General features: G+C 27.1%; 4 protein-coding genes across 11 annotated transcripts; 2 read left to right on the top strand and 2 right to left on the bottom strand.

The window, feature by feature from the left end:
* Positions 1 to 37: 37 nt before the first annotated feature.
* Positions 38 to 15268, bottom strand: LOC100871735 (uncharacterized). Of its 7 annotated transcripts, none has more exons than XM_012486371.2 (4): positions 15091 to 15244; positions 14036 to 14271; positions 4726 to 4890; positions 38 to 4002 (listed from the first exon to the last, which is right to left on the bottom strand). In XM_012486371.2, the coding sequence occupies exons 3-4, from the start codon at positions 4866 to 4868 to the stop codon at positions 1506 to 1508; spliced, it is 2640 nt and encodes an 879-aa protein (XP_012341825.1). In that variant the 5' UTR covers positions 4869 to 4890; positions 14036 to 14271; positions 15091 to 15244; the 3' UTR covers positions 38 to 1505. The 7 variants fall into 7 exon arrangements, 2 of the variants coding, with proteins under 2 accessions (XP_012341825.1, XP_003693498.1); XM_003693450.3 differs by having other exon boundaries at positions 15010 to 15231; XR_015293444.1 differs by lacking the exons at positions 38 to 4002; positions 4726 to 4890 and adding exons at positions 11869 to 12450; positions 12776 to 12933 and having other exon boundaries at positions 15091 to 15268.
* Positions 15227 to 19960, top strand: Cpsf5 (cleavage and polyadenylation specificity factor subunit 5). Its single transcript, XM_086912697.1, has 7 exons — positions 15227 to 15440; positions 15570 to 15842; positions 17962 to 18162; positions 18403 to 18466; positions 19310 to 19475; positions 19585 to 19699; positions 19778 to 19960. Exons 2-7 carry the CDS (start codon positions 15724 to 15726, stop codon positions 19797 to 19799), a joined length of 687 nt encoding a protein of 228 aa, XP_086768823.1. The 5' UTR covers positions 15227 to 15440; positions 15570 to 15723; the 3' UTR covers positions 19800 to 19960.
* A 682-nt stretch (positions 19961 to 20642) lies between these two features.
* LOC116414345 (uncharacterized) lies at positions 20643 to 23500 on the top strand. Of its 2 annotated transcripts, XM_086912698.1 has the most exons (3): positions 20643 to 20813; positions 20926 to 21057; positions 22677 to 23500. In XM_086912698.1, exons 1-3 carry the CDS (start codon positions 20784 to 20786, stop codon positions 22734 to 22736), a joined length of 222 nt encoding a protein of 73 aa, XP_086768824.1. In that variant the 5' UTR covers positions 20643 to 20783; the 3' UTR covers positions 22737 to 23500. The 2 variants fall into 2 exon arrangements, with proteins under 2 accessions (XP_086768824.1, XP_031772295.1); XM_031916435.2 differs by lacking the exon at positions 22677 to 23500 and having other exon boundaries at positions 20926 to 21211.
* Positions 21458 to 23358, bottom strand: LOC100872096 (pyrimidodiazepine synthase). The gene is made up of 5 exons (XM_003693453.4): positions 22773 to 23358; positions 22595 to 22700; positions 22232 to 22475; positions 21927 to 22148; positions 21458 to 21828 (listed from the first exon to the last, which is right to left on the bottom strand). Exons 1-5 carry the CDS (start codon positions 22795 to 22797, stop codon positions 21700 to 21702), a joined length of 726 nt encoding a protein of 241 aa, XP_003693501.1. The 5' UTR covers positions 22798 to 23358; the 3' UTR covers positions 21458 to 21699.
* Positions 23501 to 24449: the final 949 nt, after the last annotated feature.

The raw sequence follows: 24449 nt of genomic DNA, 5'->3' as shown, positions 1-24449 counted from the left end.
AATAGGGAAATAAAATGAAATTAAAAGCAAAGCCATATTATCGCTGTAAATATAAATTTATTGAAGTCTTACAGTGCTTAGATTGAACAAAAACATACGGCAAACTGAACAATTTAAGTACACCTATATCTTGTCAATAAATTCGCCGTATAAATATTATTTTACACCTATGTAAATTGTGTATGATTTTATTTATGATATATTGTATATGTCTATGTATAATTTATATACAAATCGATATAATGCCGTATATGTAAATATACATATACAATTGATTGTAGAAAATACAAATTATTCTTCACGAAATTTTTTTTTTTTTTTTTTTTTTTTTAAGATAATTTTATATTTCATACAAAGCAAATTCTTGATATTCGAATTTTGTACTTCTTTTTTTGCATTTATGTTTAATGTGTACACTTACGTATCATTGAAACTCGTAACAACAATGAACATTGTGTATTTTTTTCTATACATGTATGAAAGCCTTTCCCCTTTCAAAATTATGATAATTGTGAGCATGAATTATTATTATTATTATTATTATTATTATTGTTTGTTTTATTCGTAATCAATTTAAAAGATAAGAATTGCTCAATGGTATCTTTCGTCGAATAAGTCTTTTATTGTACTTTTTATTGCGTTTTGTTTAGAATAATCTATAATAATCATATAAACGAAAGCATTGTATACTAGGCATGAACGTTACGCGCCAAAGAAAATATTTAGAACATAACGTGACGATTTTAAATGATGGCTTACGTATTTACAAAGCTTAACTCTTAGTGGATATGAGAATAACAACAATAGTTGTTGCTGTTACTTTGCTTAATAAGATACAAGATGATCTTACCCAAACTTTAATACAAATGAAAAAAGAAACTAGGCATCCAATACAAATTACAAATTAAATTGTAATAACAAGAAAAAGAATATTTTCATAATCTTTATTTTATCTCGAGAGAAAAATTTACTCGAGAATGAAATTTGTCTTTACTGTCATTAAGTATTGAAATATTTTAAAATATCAAACTTTCGCTTTAATTATTATTTGTCCTATTATTTGTAAATTATTAAACCTTACTTAACATTGCTAAATCAATATTAATGATCTCGAAGAACAATATACGTCAGAGACATCAGTCTTCTATATACAAAAATATAAGAATGGATAGAAGAAGATCGCAGATGAATGAAAAAGTTAACAAAAAAATTAAACTACCTTTAAAAGATTATAATACACCATTTATAAAATGAAAACATTTCCTTCCCTAATGCTGTATGTAACTTTTCCTCCATTCGTTTAATCATTCATCGTGTATTTATATTGTTCCCATATTTATCAAATAATCGACGAATACTATCGATTCATCGATTCTTTGATTCGTTCTTTAGACATCATTGTTTTTTCAATTCTTTCAAAGACTAATTCTTCTCGAGTTTCTTTCACTTAAAACCACCCTTTGGAAATTGTGCAATTGACTTAGCGACATTTAAGACGGAAGTATTCACGCAAGTTTCATGTATATCGTGCGGTCTCTCATCTTGCAGTGCTTCAACTCCCTTAATGCTCTTTGTGCCTCGCTGGGCGACGCGAAAGCTACTCTGGCATCGCCCGTAGGCATACCTCTTTCGTTATACCGACGTATCACGTTCTCTCTCTTCACATCAAAGTCGCCAAAGAACTCGATGATCTCGTTGATGTCGGCTTTGAAAGGGACATTTTCCAAGGACAATACGCAGCCAGGTTTGCCAAAACCTTCCACCACGTAATCCATGGAACCTGGGTGTCGGCCTAACATGTGTCTAGGTATACCCATTAAGCCAGGAGGGCATCTAGGCCCGAAACCAGAATTACCAAAGCGGGGTAAATGATTCATGGGGCCGGAAAATCGTGGCCTTTGCTCCTGAAGAGGTGGGAAATGTTGCTGTTGCGTTTCCATGATCTGTGGATCCACCATTCCTAACGTTTCCAACATTTTCGCCCGTGGAACCAGCTCTATGGTGGGGACGTTCTTGCCAAAAGGTAAACCGTTTTTAGCAGTGGCTCTGAGAGCCTCGTCTGCCGTGTCGAATTCACAAAAACACTCGCCGGCGGGTTTCCCATTCTGATGTAACATGTGTATTCGATGGGGTACGATTCCAATGTCGGAGAAAAAGTCCAAAATGTCACGGTCGATCGTTTGGAATGGGAGACCCCGCATGATAACGCAATCCGAGCTGGCCGTTTGATTCATACTATTCTGCTCGTGATCACGCTTCGCTTGAGCAAATTTTTCCTCGGTGATCGCTGTCGCGGTCACCGGTTTATTGCCAATTTTCAAAGACGTATTTACCGACGCTTTGGCATCCTCTATTCTGGCAAATTGCACATAGGCCATGCATTGGATACTCCCAGATTCCTTGGTACTGGTGATGAACAGGTCGTTGATTTTCCAATCGTGGAACAATTTGGCAATATCCATCTCTTTGGTGAAGGAAGGAAGATCGGTCAGTAATATACAGGCAGATGATCTGACATCGTCTATACCATCTTCTCCCCGATCCCTTTCCTTTTCAGGGGAATACGAATCCACCGCTTTGTCGAAGATACTTTCGTCGAGGTGCAAAACCTCCACCTCTGATCCTCTAACGAATCTGGTAGTGCCCAATGCTAGTTCCTTACCCTCGGCCTTGCTGAACTTAACGTAAGCAATACCAACACGATTTCCGTGATTATCGTTGATCAACTTGAGCCCGTCTTTCCTTATATAAATACCTTGAAACGCGTGACGGACGTCGTTATACGTGGCGCTTAAAGGCATGTTACGAACCTCGACACAATGCCCACCTCCACTGCTGTTCTTATTCTCGTTCGAGAATCTGTTCGTCGAACTACGATTCCCTGGCCTGTCACTGTCGAAGTTGAACTGCGAGCTATTGGTCTGGAAGGCGTGTGGGTTCCGGCGACCTTCCAATTCTTGCACCTTGCTCAAAAACGGATTATTCGGTCTGATCCCCGGCCTGTAATTCACAGAACCGTTCGAACCGTATATATCCGCTCCAAACTGGCCCGACCTACCAGGGAATCTAACTTGATCCAATCTGCTCTGCTCGTTCTGATTCCACGGTTCCTTGGGCCGATTCAACGAGCTCACCCCGCTGCTCAAGTTGGGTAAATTCGATCCGCCCACGTTCTGGGACAACGGGCCCATGCCTACAGTGTGGCCGAGGGTTTGCATATGCGACTGCATCAGACTTCCAACACCGTTTATCCCATTTATAGGGAACTGGCCTTGTTGAAGTAAGGACGGATGCCCCATAACCATAGACCGTGGCTCGCCATCTTGCGACAGTGCTGCCACACCGGCGCCCAAAATTCCAGGCGCCAACATGGCAGCCTGCATCTGCGTCTGTGGCGGCACCTCCCAAATACCATTCTCCAACGGTTTCTTGGCACCGGCTACAGGTTTGTCTTTGTGAAACTGGCCCACGCACACCACATCGTTGTTGTCGTCGTCGTTGGCGTCCTTTCGGCGCTCTCCCGTCGAATTACGCTTAGTATCCCGATCCCTCGATCGCGTACGATCCCGAGATCTTGATCGATCGCGACGCCTACGCCTGTCCCTCCTGTCCCTCTCCCTGTCCCGCGATCTGCTTCTATCACGACGTCTACGATCTCGCCCCCTGTCCCTATCTCGCCGATCCCTATCCCTGTCACGGTCACGAGACCGAGATCTGTCCCTGGATCGAGATCTGTCGCGTCTATCCTTGCGATCCTTGCTCGACTCGCTATCGTTGTCCTTCTCTTTTTCCCTTCGGTCGCCGGGCGATCCAGGCTTCTGAACAACCGGGGCGACAGCAACCGGCGCCGTTTGCATGAACGATTGAAGGCTCAAGGTCTGTTGGCGGGCCGCCTCGATAACTTTCTGCATCTCCGTTCGTGAGCTCAGCAACAACTTTATCTTCATTTCTTTGATCTTGCCGCCATCGTGCATCATCGCCTGCCGGGCATCCTCGTCGGTGCTGCAAATATTTGTGAAATTTAGTTTAGGTGCTGCGACCGAGTTGGGTATTTCTTCTCGATTCGTGTATAAATATGTATAAATAAAATCTTTAAAAAAGATCGAATTTCAAAGGGATAATAAAATTCTTTTGTATATACGTATATTGTGTGTAAAATCGATCATTAGATTTTGCGAATTTTTATGCATTTGTGGACAACGCGAATGATATAAAAATGATGAATATGCAAGAAAGATAAAATTATCCAAGGGAAAGTATAGATAATAATGATATTTAGAGAACGAAACAGATTTCTCTGTTTAAATTCCATTTATCTAATCGTGTTCGTGAAAACTTTAATTCGTATATTGATCATGTTTTAAGAAACTTGAGGACTTGAGAATACAGTTTATATGAAAATAAAAATGTAAATAAAAATAAAAATTGTCTTCGAAACAAATTGAAATTAATATCGTTTGTCAATAATCTATCATAACTGAGATCGATCGATGTATTAATATTCTTAATTGCTAAAGATATTTATAAATATCTTGTACAAAACTATGCGGATTGAATCGTGTACTTACATTTACCGAAATGCATATTTAACGCGTTTTATTATACGCATCAACTCGTTGAATATTGTTCATAGAATTTTAAGAATTACATTATAGATTAAGAAACAAATATATATTTTTTTTTTCCATTTCAATTACGTAATTAATAAGACAGTCATTTCATTACCTGAAAGCTATAAAAGCGTCTCCCAATTCTCCGCCAACAATGTGCACACCTCCTTCCGGTATGCTCAAGCCTCTGAAAAATTGGCGAATGTCCAAAGCGTTCGCGGACCATGCCAAATTCTGTAGTCTGATTATGACGCTCATTTTGAATTGTTTTTCGAGGGATCTGTAACCGAGGCGAAGGAATTCGAATTAAACTCGAGGATGAATGTATCCTGAGATGCAAAAATGATGCATACCTTCAGAATCATAAAGCGATTAATCGAAAGCTAGGCAAATAATTGAAGAATAAAATTGAGATATTTTTTTTTATTATTTATTTACTTATTTGGATACATATATATATACATACTTATGGATACACGTGTTAATAAATACATAATAATAAATATGTATACATATATATAATAGTTTCAAACACTTAAGCGTAATTACTGATTCAGAATGATTTTTAATTAACATTTAAAAATTTTCAAAATTCTAGATGAAACTCGATAATGGTAAGAAGTAACACATGTGATTTACATAATTAATCAACATGATTCAAAAAATTAATAACGCCGTCCGTTGAAATACGTAATGATGTGAAAGTGAATATTATTTTATAAGAGCGATTAAGTCGAGGAAAAGGAACATCAATCTCATATTTTTTCAAGTAGAACATAATACCTTCGAAAATTTCATTGCTTCGTTTTATCGTTCAACCAGAAGAAATAATCACAAGGATTTATGCTTTCAATCTTTCGATTGTATAATTTAAAATACATTTACGATACTTGAGCAGTTTTTGGGAAAATATTTTAAAAACTATCTAAAATCTATTTTTACGTATTAATATATTATCCTTGTTTTCAAAGTCTTAATTTTATTTCATTTTAAAGGAAGCAATTCATTCGTGTCAATTATTAATTTATTTTATATATAAATAAATAGATTATAACCAATTATTCCTCTTTAAATTAAAAAATTACTGTTAATGTATAATTTCATTAATAGAAATACATATACAGCATTATATAGTAATTATATAAATATGGGTTTATTAATACAAATTATTTTTGAACTTCACACGCTATTCTGAAATTAAACTAAACTATACACTAAACCAAAGTTAAAATATACTTAATACGCCACTGATTTGTTCTAGTTTCTTCTTAGGTTTCGCCCAAAATATATAAATCTTGACGTTTCTTGACTCCCACTTAACGACTATATCGTATGGGATACTACACAATATTTCCCAGATAATTTTCAAAATAATCAAACTTTGAAAAATTCACGATCGAATTTACAATCAAGTTAGTTTCGATTCGAGCAATGATCCATATAGATTCGATATAAAATTTAAAAATAACCCATCACACCTTGTATCATCTCTAAACGTTATAATAAATCTCAAAATTTAACTGTATACATCCAATACTTATATATGTATGCAATAATTGCAATAATAAATTTTCGTTTTTAATTGTAATTCGTTTCCAATGTATGAAGAATACGTACTAGAAAGTGCGCATGGTATTTCAGTTTCAACGAATGTTTCGTAAGCACGTGCAAGAAATAAAACAAAGATTGTTTAGATTCGCGTGGATACTTTCCAAAACTTGTTTTTCCTTAACATAACTAATAATAAACATACTTTTCAATTTTTTAATTAAACTGACTTTATAATTGTTGTCCACAAGTTATTACGATATCACTATCAATTTTTAGATTAAATACTTTCTCTCGTAAGTTCCTTGAAAATACAGCATTATTTGCGGCATATATTTATAAACAAAGTTTTACACGATTTGGAAAATTGGATTCTTAGTTAGAAACACGTTTATTATTTTCGGCAGGATTTACAGGGAAATTTAAAAATAATTCTTCCGAGATTCACACCCAATCGTGACATTTTAACGATTTGATTCATGATCTCATTGTTTAAGATCCATTCTACATTCACACTGCAAGTACTTTTTTCTACGCCTCTTATTTTTAAGGCCTACGGTGTCCGTAAGTTTAATGCCCTAGTTTTAAGCAATTACAGAAACTGGCGGATCGTTTCTAACGCCGTCGTAATCGAGCACGACCTCGATCGTAAAGATTATATAGTAATCTCTATTGAAAAGAGAAAGGGATCGTAAAATCGGTCAGACGTCAGTTCACACGTTCGGAAAGAGAGAGAATGGGCAAAAAAAAAAAAAAAAAAAAATTGAGAATGAAACGATTCGAAACGATTTCTATTTAAAAAAAAAAAAAGGGTAAAATGTTGCAACTGGATGTTGTTGGATGCGTCAATTGATGTAGCTATTCGACACGCTCATTGCTTGCCAAATTTTCAATATAATCACAAAGCATCATATTCGAATTATATAACACAATTTGTCAGTCAGATCGTAATATTATGTTTCGAGATAAGTAAATTTACATAATATATAGAATCTTGGCGAAGGGTATATGAAAGAATTTTTAATAATGGAATCAATGCATATATATATATATATATAGTATAATAATAATTAATTTTTAGGAAATAGAAATTTATAGATTTCGTTTTACTTACAAATAAAATGCAAAGTACTTACATATGAAAACGTGTTAAAAATCTTATATCGTAAAAAAAAAATATACGTATTTAGAATTTTAGAATATTTTTTTTTTTAATATTTAAAATTGAAATTAATTACTTTTTAAAATTGATGAATGAAACGAGAGAGATACGTGCACGGAAAGTCAATCGAATGAATATCTTAATTCGATTCAGTGATTATTGAAAAGCATATAACATACAGATTTAATATAACATAATTCTAATATAAACATTATATTATAAAGAAGATAATTAATAAAATATTAATAGAATTTTAATTAATAGGATATTAACAATTTATATAATTTAAAATAAAAATTTAAAATTAATATGTCAACGTGATAATGTTAATCTTCGTTAACAAAATTAAAAGTTATATATCATAGAGATTACGATATGTACTTGTTCCGTTTGCTGATTATCGAAACATCGTGGCTAGTGTCCTAGGCATTTCTACGCGGATCGATTAAAAGCATGAATAATAATCGACCAACGATGAATTTTTGTGTAATGAATGAAAGATCAATCACTGTTCAATAGCGTGTAAGAAACAGTTCTGTAACAAGACTTCGAAGATTGTTCGAAGTGATCAAGTCTAAAAAATTGTATTTTATAAAATTAGTAGAAAAACTATTTCTTTTTTCTTTTTTTATTTTCCATATTTTATGATTTTTTTTTCTTTTTTCATTAATTGAACTGGAAGAAATGTTAATTATTTTATTATTAAATATGTTCTGATTTTTAATAAATTCTTTTTACAAATGATAATATTCTTTAATTTTTTAGAGTTTTGCTCTTAACAGATGAAATGAATATTAATTCTTTGAAACAAGAAACAAAAAATAATAATATCTTTCCTCTTTTTACTAAAATAAACATGTAATGAAAAATGATACATGTTTAACATTAAAATTTCTTTTATTCTTTCTTCTGTTCAGTTCTCATCAATGGAATCATTACACATATACATATATATATATATATATGTATATGTATATATATGTGTGTATATAAGATAAAGATAAGACAAAATAAGTTTTCTTATTAAAATAAAAAGAAGCAATGAAAGATAATCTCTTAATATCATTAATATAACAATATTATTAACAATTAAAATTTCTAATATATTTTTGCTTTTTCCATTCTTAATTACTTCAGTAATATAAGTATAATAATAATAATAATAATAATAATGATATAAGTTCTCATAAAATTCCAATTAAAATAAAATAATAAAATTATTTTTTAGTTGATTATTCAAAGAAATAAAAAAAATGATGAGCATTATTTTAATAATGACGTCATTAAAGTTTTTCATCTTTAAAAAAAAGAGAAAAATGAATAAATAAAACGCAATAAAACTTTCAAATACTGAGAATAAATTTGAATACTTTTTTTCTTCTCACGTAATAATTACGTAATAAAATCCCAGCATTTTAAAGATAATTTTGATAATTTTTACTCACGGAAATATTTATTATTTCAATAAATTTTAATAAATTTAATATAAATCATCAACAAGCAATAAATAAAATATCTCTTATCAATATTATATTTATAAATTAATATTATAAATATCATAAAAAAAGAAAAATGTATTAAATAATGTTGTAATTATTAATAAGTATAAGAATAGTTAGTCATTTTTTAAATAAATGGACGATAAATTAAAACAGAAATAAAAAAATATTGACAACATTTTAAAAAATATTTAAGATACGTTAATTTAGAAATTTCATTTCACGGAAATGAAAGTAATGATTATTCATAAAATCATTGATTGAAAAATGTAATTGTTTAAAATTAAATTATTATAACAAAGCTCATAGCTCTTAGCGAAATTAATTTTTCAATTAATAAGCTTTTTTATTAAGAATTTCTTCTCATAGATAATACCATTTATATGCATAATATAGCAATATTAGCAATTCCTCTGACGCTTTAATTCCTATATTCATCGAATGTAAATCATCCTTCTCCAACGATGAAACGATCATCTTTAAATCAAATCAAATCTTACGTATCTTAATTATTGATCAAGAGATAAACATTTTACATTTTCTCTCTTGAGGTGAAATAAATTTTTTGCTCTCAAGAACAATATTTTCATTCCTTTTTTACCAGAATTACTCTTAACTTTTAACGACCATTACTTGGATGAACCAGTTCCATAAATTAAGGAATAAACAACCACCAGATAATTAACAATAATTGCGGCACGATATTTGCTTTTTTTTTTTTTTTTTTTGTAACGTGAAGACACGACAGCAACGAATCCTCGATGAAAAGAAAACGCAACAGCCGCGTTAGCAGCATCATTGAAATAATCATTGACGAAACGCATATATTAAATAGTATCGAAAAGGGAAAGTTTAAAAAAAAAAAAAAAAAAAATTGAGCACAACACCATGATTCTTTTATCAGAAAAAAAGAAACAAAAAATTTTTCTTCTTCATCTTAAATTCTAATTATAATCTGATTCTGAAAATTCTATTATTTTCTAACAATAACGAGTAAGTAATTATAGTAAACGCAGCCTCGGGTTTCAGGAATCCGTTGGACAGCAGTTTAAAAATACAGCATGTGGACTCTAGGTAGATCGGAAGTTCGATAACGTTGAACGCCTTTTTCTGAAGCACAATCGTTAACCATGTTTCATTTCACGTTTTCATTCGCGAAATATAAGAAATTTTATCAGCGTACACGATGTCATAAAGTAGTCGTAACATGGAACAGTATTCTAAAAAAGATAGGATACAAAGGATTCTTAGGAGATTGAAAGTATCTATGGACACCTACACCATGTATTCGATTTAATTTTTCTTTTTTTTTCTTTTTTTTTTTTTTTAAAATAATTTACTTTTAGAGAGAGATAAGATACCTAGAATTTCCTAGAGTACCAGTTGCAAAGATCAGAGGATTGAATAAATTTTTTGAAAGCTATGCATCAAGTCAGCAGTTTGCAGATGAGAATTCTATGTAAAGTTATTTTTTCTTTTTTCTCTTTTTTTTTTTTTTTTTTTTTTTCCGTAAACGAAATTCGATTCGCCTTACCAAATTACTCGACTCGACAAGTCGATTTTTAATAAAAATTTGATTATTATTTGTTCATTATAATATATATACCGAGCATAAAGATTCTCGATAACTTAATTCTCCACTTCGAAATAACCACACAATTCCAACAATTTCATATTGGAAATTTAACATCTGAACGTTCATCAGGATCAACCCTAAACGACGATCGATGTCGAAGTTTGAGCAGAGAGCGTTGGCTGTGGTGAAACTTCGTCAAATTTCGCGACTAGAGTTCAACAGGTCGGCACAGATCGATGGAAAAATTATTGACACAGAGAGACAACGACGAGGGTCAATCAGCAAATATCCACCTCGAGGTTCCATATCCGTACAGCGGTGGCACGTCCATGATGTCGTGACAGAACAAGAAAATTCCAGAGGAACGATGAATTTCGCGCGTTTCAAACGTTTTCCTCTTTTCCTTTCCATTTCTCGTAAAACTTTTTCACACGTCGAGCTTCTGTCGAAGACTAAAACAAGTAAGCTCCCTCGAGCTTACTTTGGAACGTTTGATGACCATTGAAGGAAAAACGCGTTTTTAAATTCGTTAAAAATTGTCAATATTTTAACGTTTCGATCAAAACGTTTCGAAGTTCAAATAACGAGACTTATACTCGCTGAGTGTGTATGCGTGTGTATATATATATATTATATATGCGTGTATGTGTGTGTGTGTGTGTGTGCGAGGAATTCGATATATCTATCTCACTTCCATTCAAGCGGCTTTTTAGTCGCGTATATTGTATAATATACGCATAACATCGCCAATGATAATGGAAAGAAACATAATATAATTTTGATCTATTCGAAGCAAGCGAATATTGTTCTTTCATCTGTGATAAAAGATGATGATCCTTAAAGGAAATTTTAAAAATCTGTTTTTTATATTCCCGTAACAACTATATATATCAATATATATATATATATATATATATATTTTTTTTTCTTCTTCGACCAATCAATGTGTTAATATTATGAAAATTATAATTTAAAATCTAAATTCTTAGACTTTATATCGTTCATAACATTATATTCGTTACGTAATTATTATATTTCTGCGTTAAACTGTAAGTTCAACTTTTTTTTTTTTTTTTTTAAATTTAAAATTTCACTTGTAAAACGTAATTTAATACTTCAATTTTATCCGTAAATTCATTTTCCATTTCTATTATATAATTTTTTCATGTGTACATACATACACGTTTTCTTTTTCCAATTTCGTTTCTTTTCTTTTATGATAAAATTTATGGAGATAGGAAGAGGGGAATAGGAAGTATATCGATCCGAAATTGCCATAAATTTCATAAAGCTGGCTGCATATTCGTATACACGGGAACAAAAGATATGTTGAAACATACGAATAAGAGAGAAAGAGATCCAACGAGAGACAATGAGACCGAGAGATTCGATTTCATTCACCAGACTTTTATGCAGTCAATCTGAATCAGTAGCTGCATCAACTTACAAGCAATCGCCGCAACCAAAACGCAGTTTTTCTCCTTTATATTTATTTTTCCCTTTCCCTCGTTTACTTTTCTGCATTGCCACTATTTATAAGAAAATAATTTTATTCATATCGAAAATTTGAAACTTCTCTTGTTCGAGGTGTCATTTATAATTACTTATTTAAGCTTAATTTATTTTTAAACTTTAATATAATATTTTTTTTAATTAATAATTTTATATGATTTTGATTGCACGTTATATATTCGTAAAAACAAAAGAAGTTTCGAGTATCATAAAAAATTACGAATTTTCGATCATCGAATGAACGAGATTACGTTAAAAAAAAAAACGCGCTTTCGCCGTGAATGAAAGTATTAGCATAACTATTAAAGGTATCGATTAAGTATATAAGGGCCCAGTGATGCAAACAATTAGTAGCATCTTTCTCTTCCTTTCTCGTGTTGTATGCACGACCTGATATACGTCATCAGTAGTACGATGTATTGTTGTGTAGATATAAGATTAATGACCGATTGCCATCGTCCACATATACATTTGATCCATGAGTTTCCTCGTCGCTCAGCATCACAATTAATATTTCTTGCGACGGTGTGTGAAACGATCGTGCTAACAATAATAATAATAATAAAATACGATTGCTTTTTAGCAGTGTAATTCATAAATTCAATAATTTTGTTGAATCCAAGAACGATTATTTCGAATTCTGAGAGTATTATTTTTTTTTTTTTTTTTTTTATGTTTAAAGAAATCAAATCGGTTTTTATAAAAGTCTTTTATAATATATCATTGTTTTTAATGATTGTACGTTTTATGTATGTTGTTTAACTTAATACGTATTAGGAACTAGTATCATATTATAATCCTAAATTTTAGCCACAAGAATGGAGAATTTATGCTATTTTATAAACGGATATTAACGTTCAATACATACTTTGAACCGAAGGAAAAAACTGCATTTCACAAAATGGTGCAAAGTATACGACAGGAAAAACAAAGTAGAGTAATTTCGATGACCATTGTATCCACGTAGAACTGTGCAAACGGAAATGCACTTGAATGATAAGGCGATGACTCCCAGCGTTCAAGGACCTTGCAACAAAAATGCACTCCTTTCTTGCGCTCCTCTTAACTTATATTCTTATATTCTTTTAAATAAACTAAATATGTAAAAATCACGATTCATACATAAACGACCTTTATCCGCGCCTCTTTATTTTAATTGAATTTCGATATTTTTTACTACTTTTTTTCTTTTTTTGTAGAAAAATAATGAATACTTAGTTTGTATATAAAAAAATAAATTATTATATTAAATCTTATTATTTCCTATATTTTTAGAATTTTTGTTGTAAAAATAATTGTGGACGTACGATATATGTATTTTAATTTGAATTTTGCAAAATATATTGTTGCTTTATTTATGGCTTCTTATTTATGAATAAACTTACCTTTTTTTCTATGAATAATGAATGAATCAAATAATCATAGTTGCTGCATTTTAAGATAATATACTTTGAAATATTTAAACGCATAATGGAATAGGTTATTAAAAGAAAAATTTGATATGATATATTTTAAACATATTTTCAAGTTCTATTTTATGCAATATGAGCAGAATCCATGATTATGATCCTCTATATCAACTTAAAACTTTTACATAAAGATATGAGTTTATATGAAAAATGTTTCTCTTCAAAAAAGTTTTCCTTTTAGAAATTTTCTTTTTTTTTTTTTTTTTTTTTTTTTTTTTAAATATAATTCAGTACCATTCGAGTAATATGGTACATCTTGAAAAAAATGCTCAATTATTATATTTTATTAAGGTAAGTTTATAATATTAGGATATATGTGATAATCAATATTTTAAAAAATGAAGAACATATAAAAAATAATCATGCAAATATATAAAAATGTTCTTCATTTCTATGCAATATTTTGCTTTTAATTTTTTTATTGTTTTCATTATCACTATTTTATTAATTACTTACCATTTCTCATTAGATAGCATGAATGTATAGTAAAAAGAGAAAATATTTTGCATGAAATATAAATGTGAAATGGTGCTTAATTCTCAATGACCATCTTGGAACATTCCAAGATAATGAAGAACTAAATGAGCCTGTAGTAAAATCACAACACTTCCTTCCAAAATTATGAGCTAGATTTTATTACATTACTTATGAAGCATTACCTTCACTTTAGATACTTGAGAAATCTCTTCCTTCTTCACCCTCAGTTAAAATGTACGATGAAAGATAAGAAGTTGATGAGAATAAAGACGACCAAGCAGCAAACAGTCCATCAGCGAAGGATAATAAAATGAAGAAGTGGAAAAGGAGTCAACTGCACCATGTCATTGTACTAAAGTCCACTGATGATGCTGATACCTGATCTTGACACCTAACACACACTCAGTTGCCTAAGATCCTGCAACACACATCATTTTTTCCATACTGTACCTATAAACCTCTTACAACAATCGCATACTGTAACTATAAAATAAATATTAAGAGTTTTAATTTTATATAATTCTAAAAATTATATTATTTGAACCATTATAATGCATTTTATACATTGCTTCTTAACTTTGAAATTTTTAAGTTTTCCCATCATATGTATTAATTTTTGCAAATAGTATCATTTTAATAATGATAGTATCATATCATCAATCATATCATTTTATTAAAATCCAATATTATATAATTTTATACAAGGCAAAACAATAACATAAATATATATATATATACACACACACATATATATATATATATTTAAATTTATTTATTTGAGTAAAAATATTAATAAAAGTGAATAAAATTATTTTTATTCAATTAATTTCTACATAGAAAATATTCGATTTTAAATAATAAGATATAAAAATTGATATATAATAAATGTATCTAACGATTCTTTATATTGATATATATATATATTTGAATGTCTCAAACATTGTAGTAATATCATATTTAATACAATAAAACATTGTTAAATTTCGACACTTCACAATTTTCAAAGCACGAAAAAACTGTTTATAGAAAAAAATATTTTCTTAACTATAAAAAAGATGATAAAAAAGTGCATGAATTAAATAATTTTACACATGATAAAACTAAACTTCAAAACCAATAATAAAATTCAAAGACAAGAAGAAAAATTTTTTATTACATTGTGCATTACCCATTCGCCATTTTACTTGGAAATGTTGATCGAAATATTTTGAGAAGCACACCAGAATATTTGACTCACCGAACTTACTATGCAAATACGGCGTATCTCATAAGGAGAATGCTGATTATAGAAGCCGTAAACAAATTTAAACACGACAACAAAGAAATTTTCGCTTTCAATGAACGACAATTGCTTCCTGTCTTCAGCCAATTCTGTAATGGCTGTCGTTTTCCGTGCAATCGGTTGTGAAAACCCCGCAGTCGTATTATTCACTATTACCAATATTTCATAGTTAAATTCGATATTTCTATTTCAATATTATCTTGTCACTCTTATATTTATATAATAATAATTAAAATACAATAAATTAAAAAATCTAAATTTTATTTTAAAAGTTTATTTTTAATATTTAATATTAATAAAAATAGGTATGTAACATTGATTGTATAATATATTAAATTATAAAAAATTTTTTATATCATATTTTTCTATAAAATATATATAAAAAAGTTATATCTATTTAATATCTCTATTATAATTATGTTTTTGATATAAAGAACATGAAAAAGTATGAAAGCAGATTTTCAATTTGGCAACACTTATTTGGCTCGTGAACAATTCGTGATATTCGAGAAAACACGAAGTAGTAAGTAACCGATTGCGCGGGCAGACGTTAGTGCGTAGGAATTGTAGAGTGTAATACGAAGAAAAATGGCGATGGCAACAACTCAAGTTAAAGGAAGCGGATGGCCGAGGAGAGCCAGTAACAGTTCGTTTGAAGGGAAAGTTGTACAGAACCAGTCTGTAACTATCAACAGGACAGTTAACTTGTAAGTGATAATCAATATGTGACTTAATTACATTATTTTTTAGAGTTAATGTTTTGACTGCCTCTCCTGTAGAACAACTATGGCCGGTTAAGAGACGCTAGCAATTAAAATTATGTTCCTAACACCTTTCAATGCATCTTACATGGTACAACCATGAGACGGCTGTTCATCTTTTCGTTAAGTACACATGGAAATTTTAAGCAATATTTCATTGAAATCATTATTATTCGAATCATTATTGATTAATGATTTAATAATTTATTTTTGCTTATATTTATCATGAAACATAACCAATTATTTTAAAATGCCATGAAATTTTTCATGTAATAAAATGTTTACCATAAATTATTTTTTCACAATTGTAATATATATATCTTCATTGAATTAAAAATGAATTAAATATATGATTTTTTGCTTAAAATTTCCAAATATAGAATAAAATGATGTCTTTCGTGCTCTATTTGCACAAAATATAAGCTTCTGATTATAAAGAAGTTAAAGACATTTAATTTCCATTAAAATTATATTTGTACTTACCAAAATTATAGCCATCGTATATAATGTACATTGGCCTCTTTTATACATTGAATGTATGTTTGCGTATGAAAATATGTTTTGTTATTTTTTATAGTCACAATAATAATGTGACTTTTAATTTATAATGCGTATATATTTGAAGAAATAAATATATTGTCATAGTTTATTGTTTCTAGTCATATACTAATTATTTTGATATTATGTATAGAAAAAAAGTATATAAAGCAAACAATTTTTAAAAGTTAAACTATTATGATCTAAGATTATATATCTCTTAATAGATAAAATTACAAATGTTTATATTTTTTTTATTAGTAAAATGAATTTTTATGTAAAATAAATTTTGCAAAATAATATTTTTTTTATATCCAAATTATCATAAATGTATTTGTTACAAACAATTCATAATTGTATTTATTTGTTATACTTTTAAGAGATCACATAATGTGCACAGATATTGTGAATATTTTAAATAATCTTTTATGAAATGAAATTTTTATAGAATATTACATATTACATTTGAGATTTATATTGTTTATTGACTGCGACATTAATAATGCTTCAAAAATGAAACAATATACTGAAGAATGTAACATATTTATTATATAAATATATTTATTTACAAAATATCACTTATAAGTGAATAATAAATTCAGATTATATAATGTAAAAAATTAATTGTATAGGTATAAGTATCTTAATTACTTATTTATATTTTGATATTTGGCAAATTTATAGTTATATAATGTTTAAAGATATTAAAAAGTATTACAAGATATTTATTTGATACGAAAATTGTTGTGGTTTATTCACATATAATTTATATATTACAATATGTCAATGCATATGTCACAATATATTACATAAAAAAAAAATTTTTTAAAAAAGATAAATACATGTACTATATATTTCTAAACAAACAATATGATACATTTGATTACTTATAATTAATGTAAACATGTAATATTATAAGCAATATAATGTTTTATACAAAACATATATATTTAATATTTTGTATTTTATAGTTAAGTGATTATTACATATGAGATCTTTATGTAGAAATTTAGTTTTCAAACAAATTTAATTTGTTATTTGATAAATTGATAAATATTATTAAATAACATTGTATTTGTAAATCATACAAAATTATCAATTCTAGCACTTATTTACAATTTTATTATACATATGTGTATATATATATATATATATATATATATATATATATGCATATATATATATACATTTTTTTTATTCAATGTATATACATTTTTAAATATAAAAAATGTCAGATATAAATGATTATTTTCATATTATAAAAGAATCTCTGTATGTTATTCCTCTTGCTTGCATGAGCACAAAATAATATTTTTTGTCTTGTATAAAAATGTGGAAATTAATATAAGGTTTGCTGGGGACAAAATTATATGTTCAGACTATCTAGTGCATTGTGAGTACCTGTATAATCTTTATCATTATATATTGTAATATTTGTGAAAGTGATGTTGAAGAGACTGGATTTAGTTACTGAAGGATTGCATAAAAAGTAAGAACCTAACACAAAAATAAAACTCATTTATCATAGATATCCTTTGACAAACTATACATTTGGAACAAAAGAGCCACTCTTCGAGAAAGATCCATCTGTACCAGCAAGGTTTCAGCGTATGCGAGATGAATTCGATAAAATTGGAATGCGTCGCAGTGTTGAAGGGGTTTTATTGGTACATGAACATGGATTACCACATGTTCTGCTGCTCCAATTGGGAACAACTTTCTTCAAATTGTAAGCACTATTATAATATCAATTATAATATATATATAAAAACTCAAAGGACGAATTTATTAATTAAAAATTTATGTAATGAGAAAATTATTAAAATCATTAGATTATCAGTTATTAGATGTCATGGGATTCTAATTTTATTTGACAAATTTTAGTTTTTTTATATCTCTAAACTTGATTATAAAAAGTCTATTAAAAGATATAAAAATATTTATATATTTTCTTTTTATTATTTTTTAGACCTGGTGGAGAACTAAATGCAGGAGAAGACGAGGTAGAGGGCCTGAAACGGCTCCTTACAGAGGTAACAGTTAGCACGAAGCCTTATGCTACCTTATATGGTAGCTAGGAGTGGCACTTTGATATGTTAGATTATAACACTGTTTAAGGATCAATTGTATTAATCCTACAGATATTTGTAGAACTTATGTAACCGGGCCTGTAGCTCAAAATAGGGAATTTTAAATTAATTATATTAGTATTTATATTTTTAGTGCGCTGCATGCCCGGACATTTCAATGTTTATAGTTATGAAATTATAATTTTTTATACATTATACATATCATGGTTAGCTAAGAACATTGTTCTTGTGTCACTCGCTATATGTTAATTCAGAAATAGAAGAGGCAAGACATGAAGATTGTAATACTATGACAAGAAGACTGTATTTTATATATCATTACCAATTTTTTGTTGTAATTCATTGAAAAGACAAAAAGTACTTAAAATATATAGGATTATAATTCTTCTTCATATAACAAATAGGCATTTTTTAGATTTTATATTTACTAATTTGTCAAATTTTTGATTAAAATGATAAACGTATGTACAACAGCTGTTTCATTTAATTAGGTATCTGTAAGTAAAAAAAATCGGAAGTATTTCTATAAATACTTTTAATCTATATACATTATATAGAAGGAACATATTAGGTAATCATTGATCAAGTTAAATTGTTACCCGAATAAAATTATATACCCATCTTAAATAATGTAAACAATGTACATATGTCAAAATTATGTAACCATGTTCTTAGTGAACTGAACGAAGAAGATTGTATTTTGATGTATACACAGTATAGTAGAATTGGGAAAGAGAGAAAGAAAAAGAAAAATAACTGATACTATAATATTAAAATAATTTTCAGACCTTTGGGCGTCAAGATGGTGTTAAACAGGAATGGGTAATAGAAGATACCATTGGAAATTGGTGGAGACCTAATTTTGAACCACCTCAGTATCCTTATGTACCACCACATATTACCAAACCAAAGGAACATAAAAGGTTGTTTCTTGTTCAACTGCAAGAGAAAGGTAATATATCTTTTACTTATAATTATTATTCATGAGTAAAAATATATTGCTATATTGAAATGTAATAGAATCCAATATATCATAATATAATTATTTTTATATTTTTTAGCTCTATTTGCAGTACCAAAAAATTATAAATTAGTAGCTGCACCTTTGTTTGAATTATATGATAATTCACAAGGATATGGACCTATTATTTCCTCCCTACCCCAATCTCTTTGCAGGTAATTATTATATAGTAAATTTTTAATTAAATTTATATCTAATCATTTTTTAAAATTATTTTATTTTATATGTTGCAGATTTAATTTTATCTATATGTGAAAGAAGAAATAAGTAAGAAAGTAATTTTATTTAAGTTAACAGAAACTATTATAAATACAGTATGTATGAGATGATGAGTGAAACTGCAAAAAACCCTGTGTTCTATGTATAATATAATATGCACTAAAAATTAAATCATTTTTTAAGTAGTACTTACATAATTCATTAGCACTTTTAATTTACATTCCTTATAATCTTATTTTATACTAATAATAATAATTTATAATACTGTTCGTATATCAATTATAATCTAAAATTTAAAGATGATATTTATATTTATTCATAAGATGTACATAGATGTACTTTGCCATTTACATATAATTGTGAAGTTTTAGTTTTATATTATAAAATCTATTATAAAAAATTTATATATATATAAATATATATATATATTAAATTTTTATATATATATAAAAATAATGATAATTATAATTATATATAAAATTATGATAAAATTTATGAACTTCGATATTATAGAGATTAAATTTATGATTCATAACAAAAATTGTTAATATTACTTATTATAATTTTAATAAATAAGCATCAAACGCGATTTTTTTGTATACAATTTTTATATTTGATTTGATCTTTGGAATGAACTTTTCAAAATATCTCATGGATATTAACTTTATATATGATATAAGAGAAATAATTTATAATAATATTTGTAATAGTATAATAGTAGTATAGCAGTATTTTATACATTTTAAAAAAAGATATATATATAGTTTGTTAATATTTATTTTAATAACGTTATATTCTATTCTTTATTGAAAATCAAACATTTTTAAGTAAAAAAAAATTATGAAAATTTATTTTTATCTTATTTATATCTATAAACTTATGGTTTGAACCGCCATTTTGTATTTGGCAAAGATAGGAGCACATGTTCTTATTTATCTGACATTCAGGAATAGACATTCATTTGAAATGTTAGAAGATTGTGTTTAATATAATAAGAAAGCCTATATATTAATACACAAAATGACACAAGATGAATCAATCATGACAAAGGTACTTATAAAAATAATAAAATTTTATATATTTTTATTTCAAATAGTAAAATTATCTTATCTTAACCTGTATTTATAATTATTAAATATAAATTAATTTTTTCATATATTAGATACAGAAAGTAGAAGATACATTAAATGAATCTATGTATAAATTGGATAAACTGACAAAAAAACTTAAGACAAAATTACTTACAATGGAAACTCGTGAAGAATTAGAAACACAATTAGAAGAAATTAAAGAGGTACTTAAAAAGAATGAAGAAAAATTAAAAAAATTAAGAAAACAGAATACAAAATCATTCATGATAGCAGCAAGCATAATTTTTGCATGTTTTCTGCTCTATGGATTATATTTAATGTTTTATGGAACAATATAAGATTTTTATATTATATTTATATTTTTTGTAATTTTATTATTTAAAAAATATTGTTTTCTATATAATCTGAATTTTATATTAATATGAAAAATTTTGTATTACATTATCAATATTGCTAACATTTGAAACATATATCTTCTTATAGATCAAAAAAAAAAAATTTACTCTATAGCAATATATTAATTTTTTTTTCACAAATATTATATATTCAACATTTTTTTAATTCATAATCAAATATAAACATAAGCATAAGATAACAATATAATTTTTCAATAAGACTGATATGTTAATATGTTTTATTTACATTGCATAAACAAATTAATTTCATAATATAAAATATAATTGTCTTACTATATAAGTAGTAAAAAAAAAAATTTTTAATTATTTATATTACATTATTTGTTTTTACAACAAATTTACGGTATTTAACTGAACAGTTAAGTTATTATAAGCATTGTAAATAATGTTATATTTTAATTTATGAACATATGAAAGGGTAAGTTAAAATTAATCAGTAATCAAGTCATATTGTGGAGTTCCAGCACGACGACTTTGCATGTATTTAGCATGTATTTCAGTATCAAGATAATTAGATCTAATAGCTGGATTTTCTTTCATGGCAGATCTCCATTCCAACTGTAATTTTAAATAATAGATTAGAAATTTATTATTTATATATTTTAATATAGTTCATGCAGAGCAAGTTCATACTACACATTTACTAAATATTTTACCAGTCTTTTAAATCTATCATGTGGTATAGTAAATTGATCTCCACGTAACATTTTAATTGTATTGGATCTTTCCCACCATGGCCATATCATAAAGTCTAACATGCCAGGAGAATTACCATGAAAGAATGGTGTACCTCTTGATGCAAGTTCTCTTTCAAAAAGTTCCAATTCTGATAGAGCTTCATCAAATATATCTTGATCTATAGATGTATTAATAAACAACTGAAAGATAAATATTTATATTTTAATTCTAATATGTTTTATTTGTATTTTATAAATAAATTTTATATATGAAAAACAAATACCTTATACATAGTATTTATAACAGAATTAAATCTACCAATTAACAATTTATCCTTAGCTTTGGCTAAAGGATCATTAGGATAAAGTTTGTTTTGTGGATATGTATCATCCAAATATTCAGCAATTACAAGACTTTCATATAATATTTCTCCTCCTTCTAATTCTATACATGGAACTTTACCCAAAGGACTTTTTTCTAATAGCCAATCAGGTTTATGAGTCAAATTTACATAAACAACATCGTGACTATAATAAAAAAAAATAAAATAAATGAGTGTTCTATTTAAATTAAATAAAATATGTTTTTAATGTAGAAAGAAAATATAAAAAATTAAATTATAATTTTAAAATATTAATTCACTTACGGTATATGTTTCGCGTCAAGTACTAAATGAATTCTTTGGGCATATGGACAAAATCGCATACTATATAAACGTATTTTTCCAGGTACAATGGGTGGAGCAACTGATCCTAGAGGATAATAAAATAAAAAGAAATATTTTCTAATTATATCAGTATTAAGTTTTAATAATATAATCTTACCGATAGTCAAATGTTTAGAACTCATTTCAATGATATAATTGATAAGAAACTTCTAAGAATAATTCGGATCAATTGCGGAAATATTCTTTTACTGTGAATAATGTTTCACATTTTCCTGCAACCTAAACGATCCAACAAATATTGATGATGATTCAAAGTTCTCCAGCTTCAGGTTATATATCTGTTTTAATAAGGAATACGATCTCTCCAAAATTTAATATCTAAATATAACTTTTCTATTATGCTATTTATTTCTAAAATCATTTTAATTATGATAATCAAAATATGATTATCAATAACTCTAATTTTTTTTCATTTTTTTTAAATATCTTGGAGAATTTTAAATTTATAAAAATTAAAAACTGAAGGTTAGATTTAATCTTGACAACTTTTAAAAAGAAAGATTCTAGTATTTAGGGAAAAAATTTCAAAAAATTTATTTAAGTAGAAATATGGTAAGTTTTTATATCTAGTTATCAGTTCAATATAAGATAAAATTACAACATTAATAATGATAGAAAAAATTAAAATTTAATGTGACGTTATAAAGAAATATATGATAGAATATATCATGATTTTATAAACCTATATTTTATTGTAATATATGATCATTGAATGATAATCACTAATACATTATCAATCAGAAATATTATTATTATAATATATATATAATATTATTTATAAATTATTTTTTAAGTTAAATAAATAAAGATAATTTTACTAACAAATACTGATATAATATTACATAAATAAAATAGATTCACTTTTTTTTATTATGTTTATTATTAAAACTATTGTTTTACAGAATTATGAAAATATGTGAAAGATAAATAATCAAAAGAGATTTTACAATATTTTACAAACATTGAATTATTTATTATTTATTTTTTTAAACAATTTTTTAGTTGTTTTTTAATTGTTTATAGAATGGTTAAAAATATAAGTTCAATTATAAACTATTTATTTATAATGTATTTATAATAATTTATAAATATAATTAATTTATAATAAAAGTTATTCTTAATAATTAATAATTGATTCATAACATTGAATTATTTAAAAAATTTTGGTTTTCATACTTACAAGTTTTTTTATTATATCTTGTCGTTTTCTTGTCTTCCACACATTAATAATTGTTTTAATTTTTCGATTGTAGAATAATGTTTATTATTTAGATATATTTATCTAACGAATATTCACTTTAGATTTTTGATAGAATTTAGATCCGAAAAATATAATTGGTTATATTAAATTTAATTAAGTTTAAATATTGTGATTTTTTTTTATTATTTAAGTATTCGTATATATATGATATGCATATGATAAATATGTATGATAAATAAGATTAATTATCTTCTTGAAATTTAAATATTATATCATATTATATCAAAACTTCAAAACAGCATAAAATAGAATTATAAATTAATAAATAAAAATTAAAGATTAAAATCATTTTTTGATATCTTTGAAAAAAATATTTTTATTATTTAAGAATGCTCAAAAGATGACGCTAATTTTTAATTCTTATTCTATCTTATCTTGTCTTTAAAAAAATATCTTTAAAACTTAAGAGATGGCGTTAACAGTCAATTTTTCTTTGTTCAATTATTGCTTTTCTTATCTATATTTTTGGTATATAATTATAAAGAAGATATTATATTATTTGAATATTATTTG

This window comes from Apis florea, unplaced genomic scaffold (genome assembly GCF_048593485.1).
Source record: "Apis florea isolate Af1SG1 unplaced genomic scaffold, ASM4859348v1 contig_3493_pilon, whole genome shotgun sequence".
In the NCBI taxonomy this organism is placed as follows: domain Eukaryota; kingdom Metazoa; phylum Arthropoda; class Insecta; order Hymenoptera; family Apidae; genus Apis; species Apis florea.
This window is presented reverse-complemented; position numbering and strand designations above follow the sequence as displayed.

Bases quoted from the DNA above. Each gene is read 5' to 3' on its own strand.
- LOC100871735 (XM_012486371.2), bottom strand. From the start codon at position 4,868: ATGAGCGTCATAATCAGACTACAGAATTTGGCATGGTCCGCGAACGCT. The intron at 4,003-4,725 runs GTAATGAAATGA...AAATATTTGCAG, and splicing joins GACGCTTTTATAGCTTTCAG to CACCGACGAGGATGCCCGGC.
- Cpsf5 (XM_086912697.1), top strand. From the start codon at position 15,724: ATGGCGATGGCAACAACTCAAGTTAAAGGAAGCGGATGGCCGAGGAGA. The intron at 18,467-19,309 runs GTAACAGTTAGC...AATAATTTTCAG, and splicing joins TGAAACGGCTCCTTACAGAG to ACCTTTGGGCGTCAAGATGG. The intron at 19,476-19,584 runs GTAATATATCTT...TATATTTTTTAG, and splicing joins TGTTCAACTGCAAGAGAAAG to CTCTATTTGCAGTACCAAAA.
- LOC116414345 (XM_031916435.2), top strand. From the start codon at position 20,784: ATGACACAAGATGAATCAATCATGACAAAG. The intron at 20,814-20,925 runs GTACTTATAAAA...TTCATATATTAG, and splicing joins ATGAATCAATCATGACAAAG to ATACAGAAAGTAGAAGATAC.
- LOC100872096 (XM_003693453.4), bottom strand. From the start codon at position 22,797: ATGAGTTCTAAACATTTGACTATCG. The intron at 22,149-22,231 runs GTATTTGTTTTT...TTTATCTTTCAG, and splicing joins TTATAAATACTATGTATAAG to TTGTTTATTAATACATCTAT. The intron at 21,829-21,926 runs GTAAAATATTTA...TTAAAATTACAG, and splicing joins ATGATAGATTTAAAAGACTG to TTGGAATGGAGATCTGCCAT.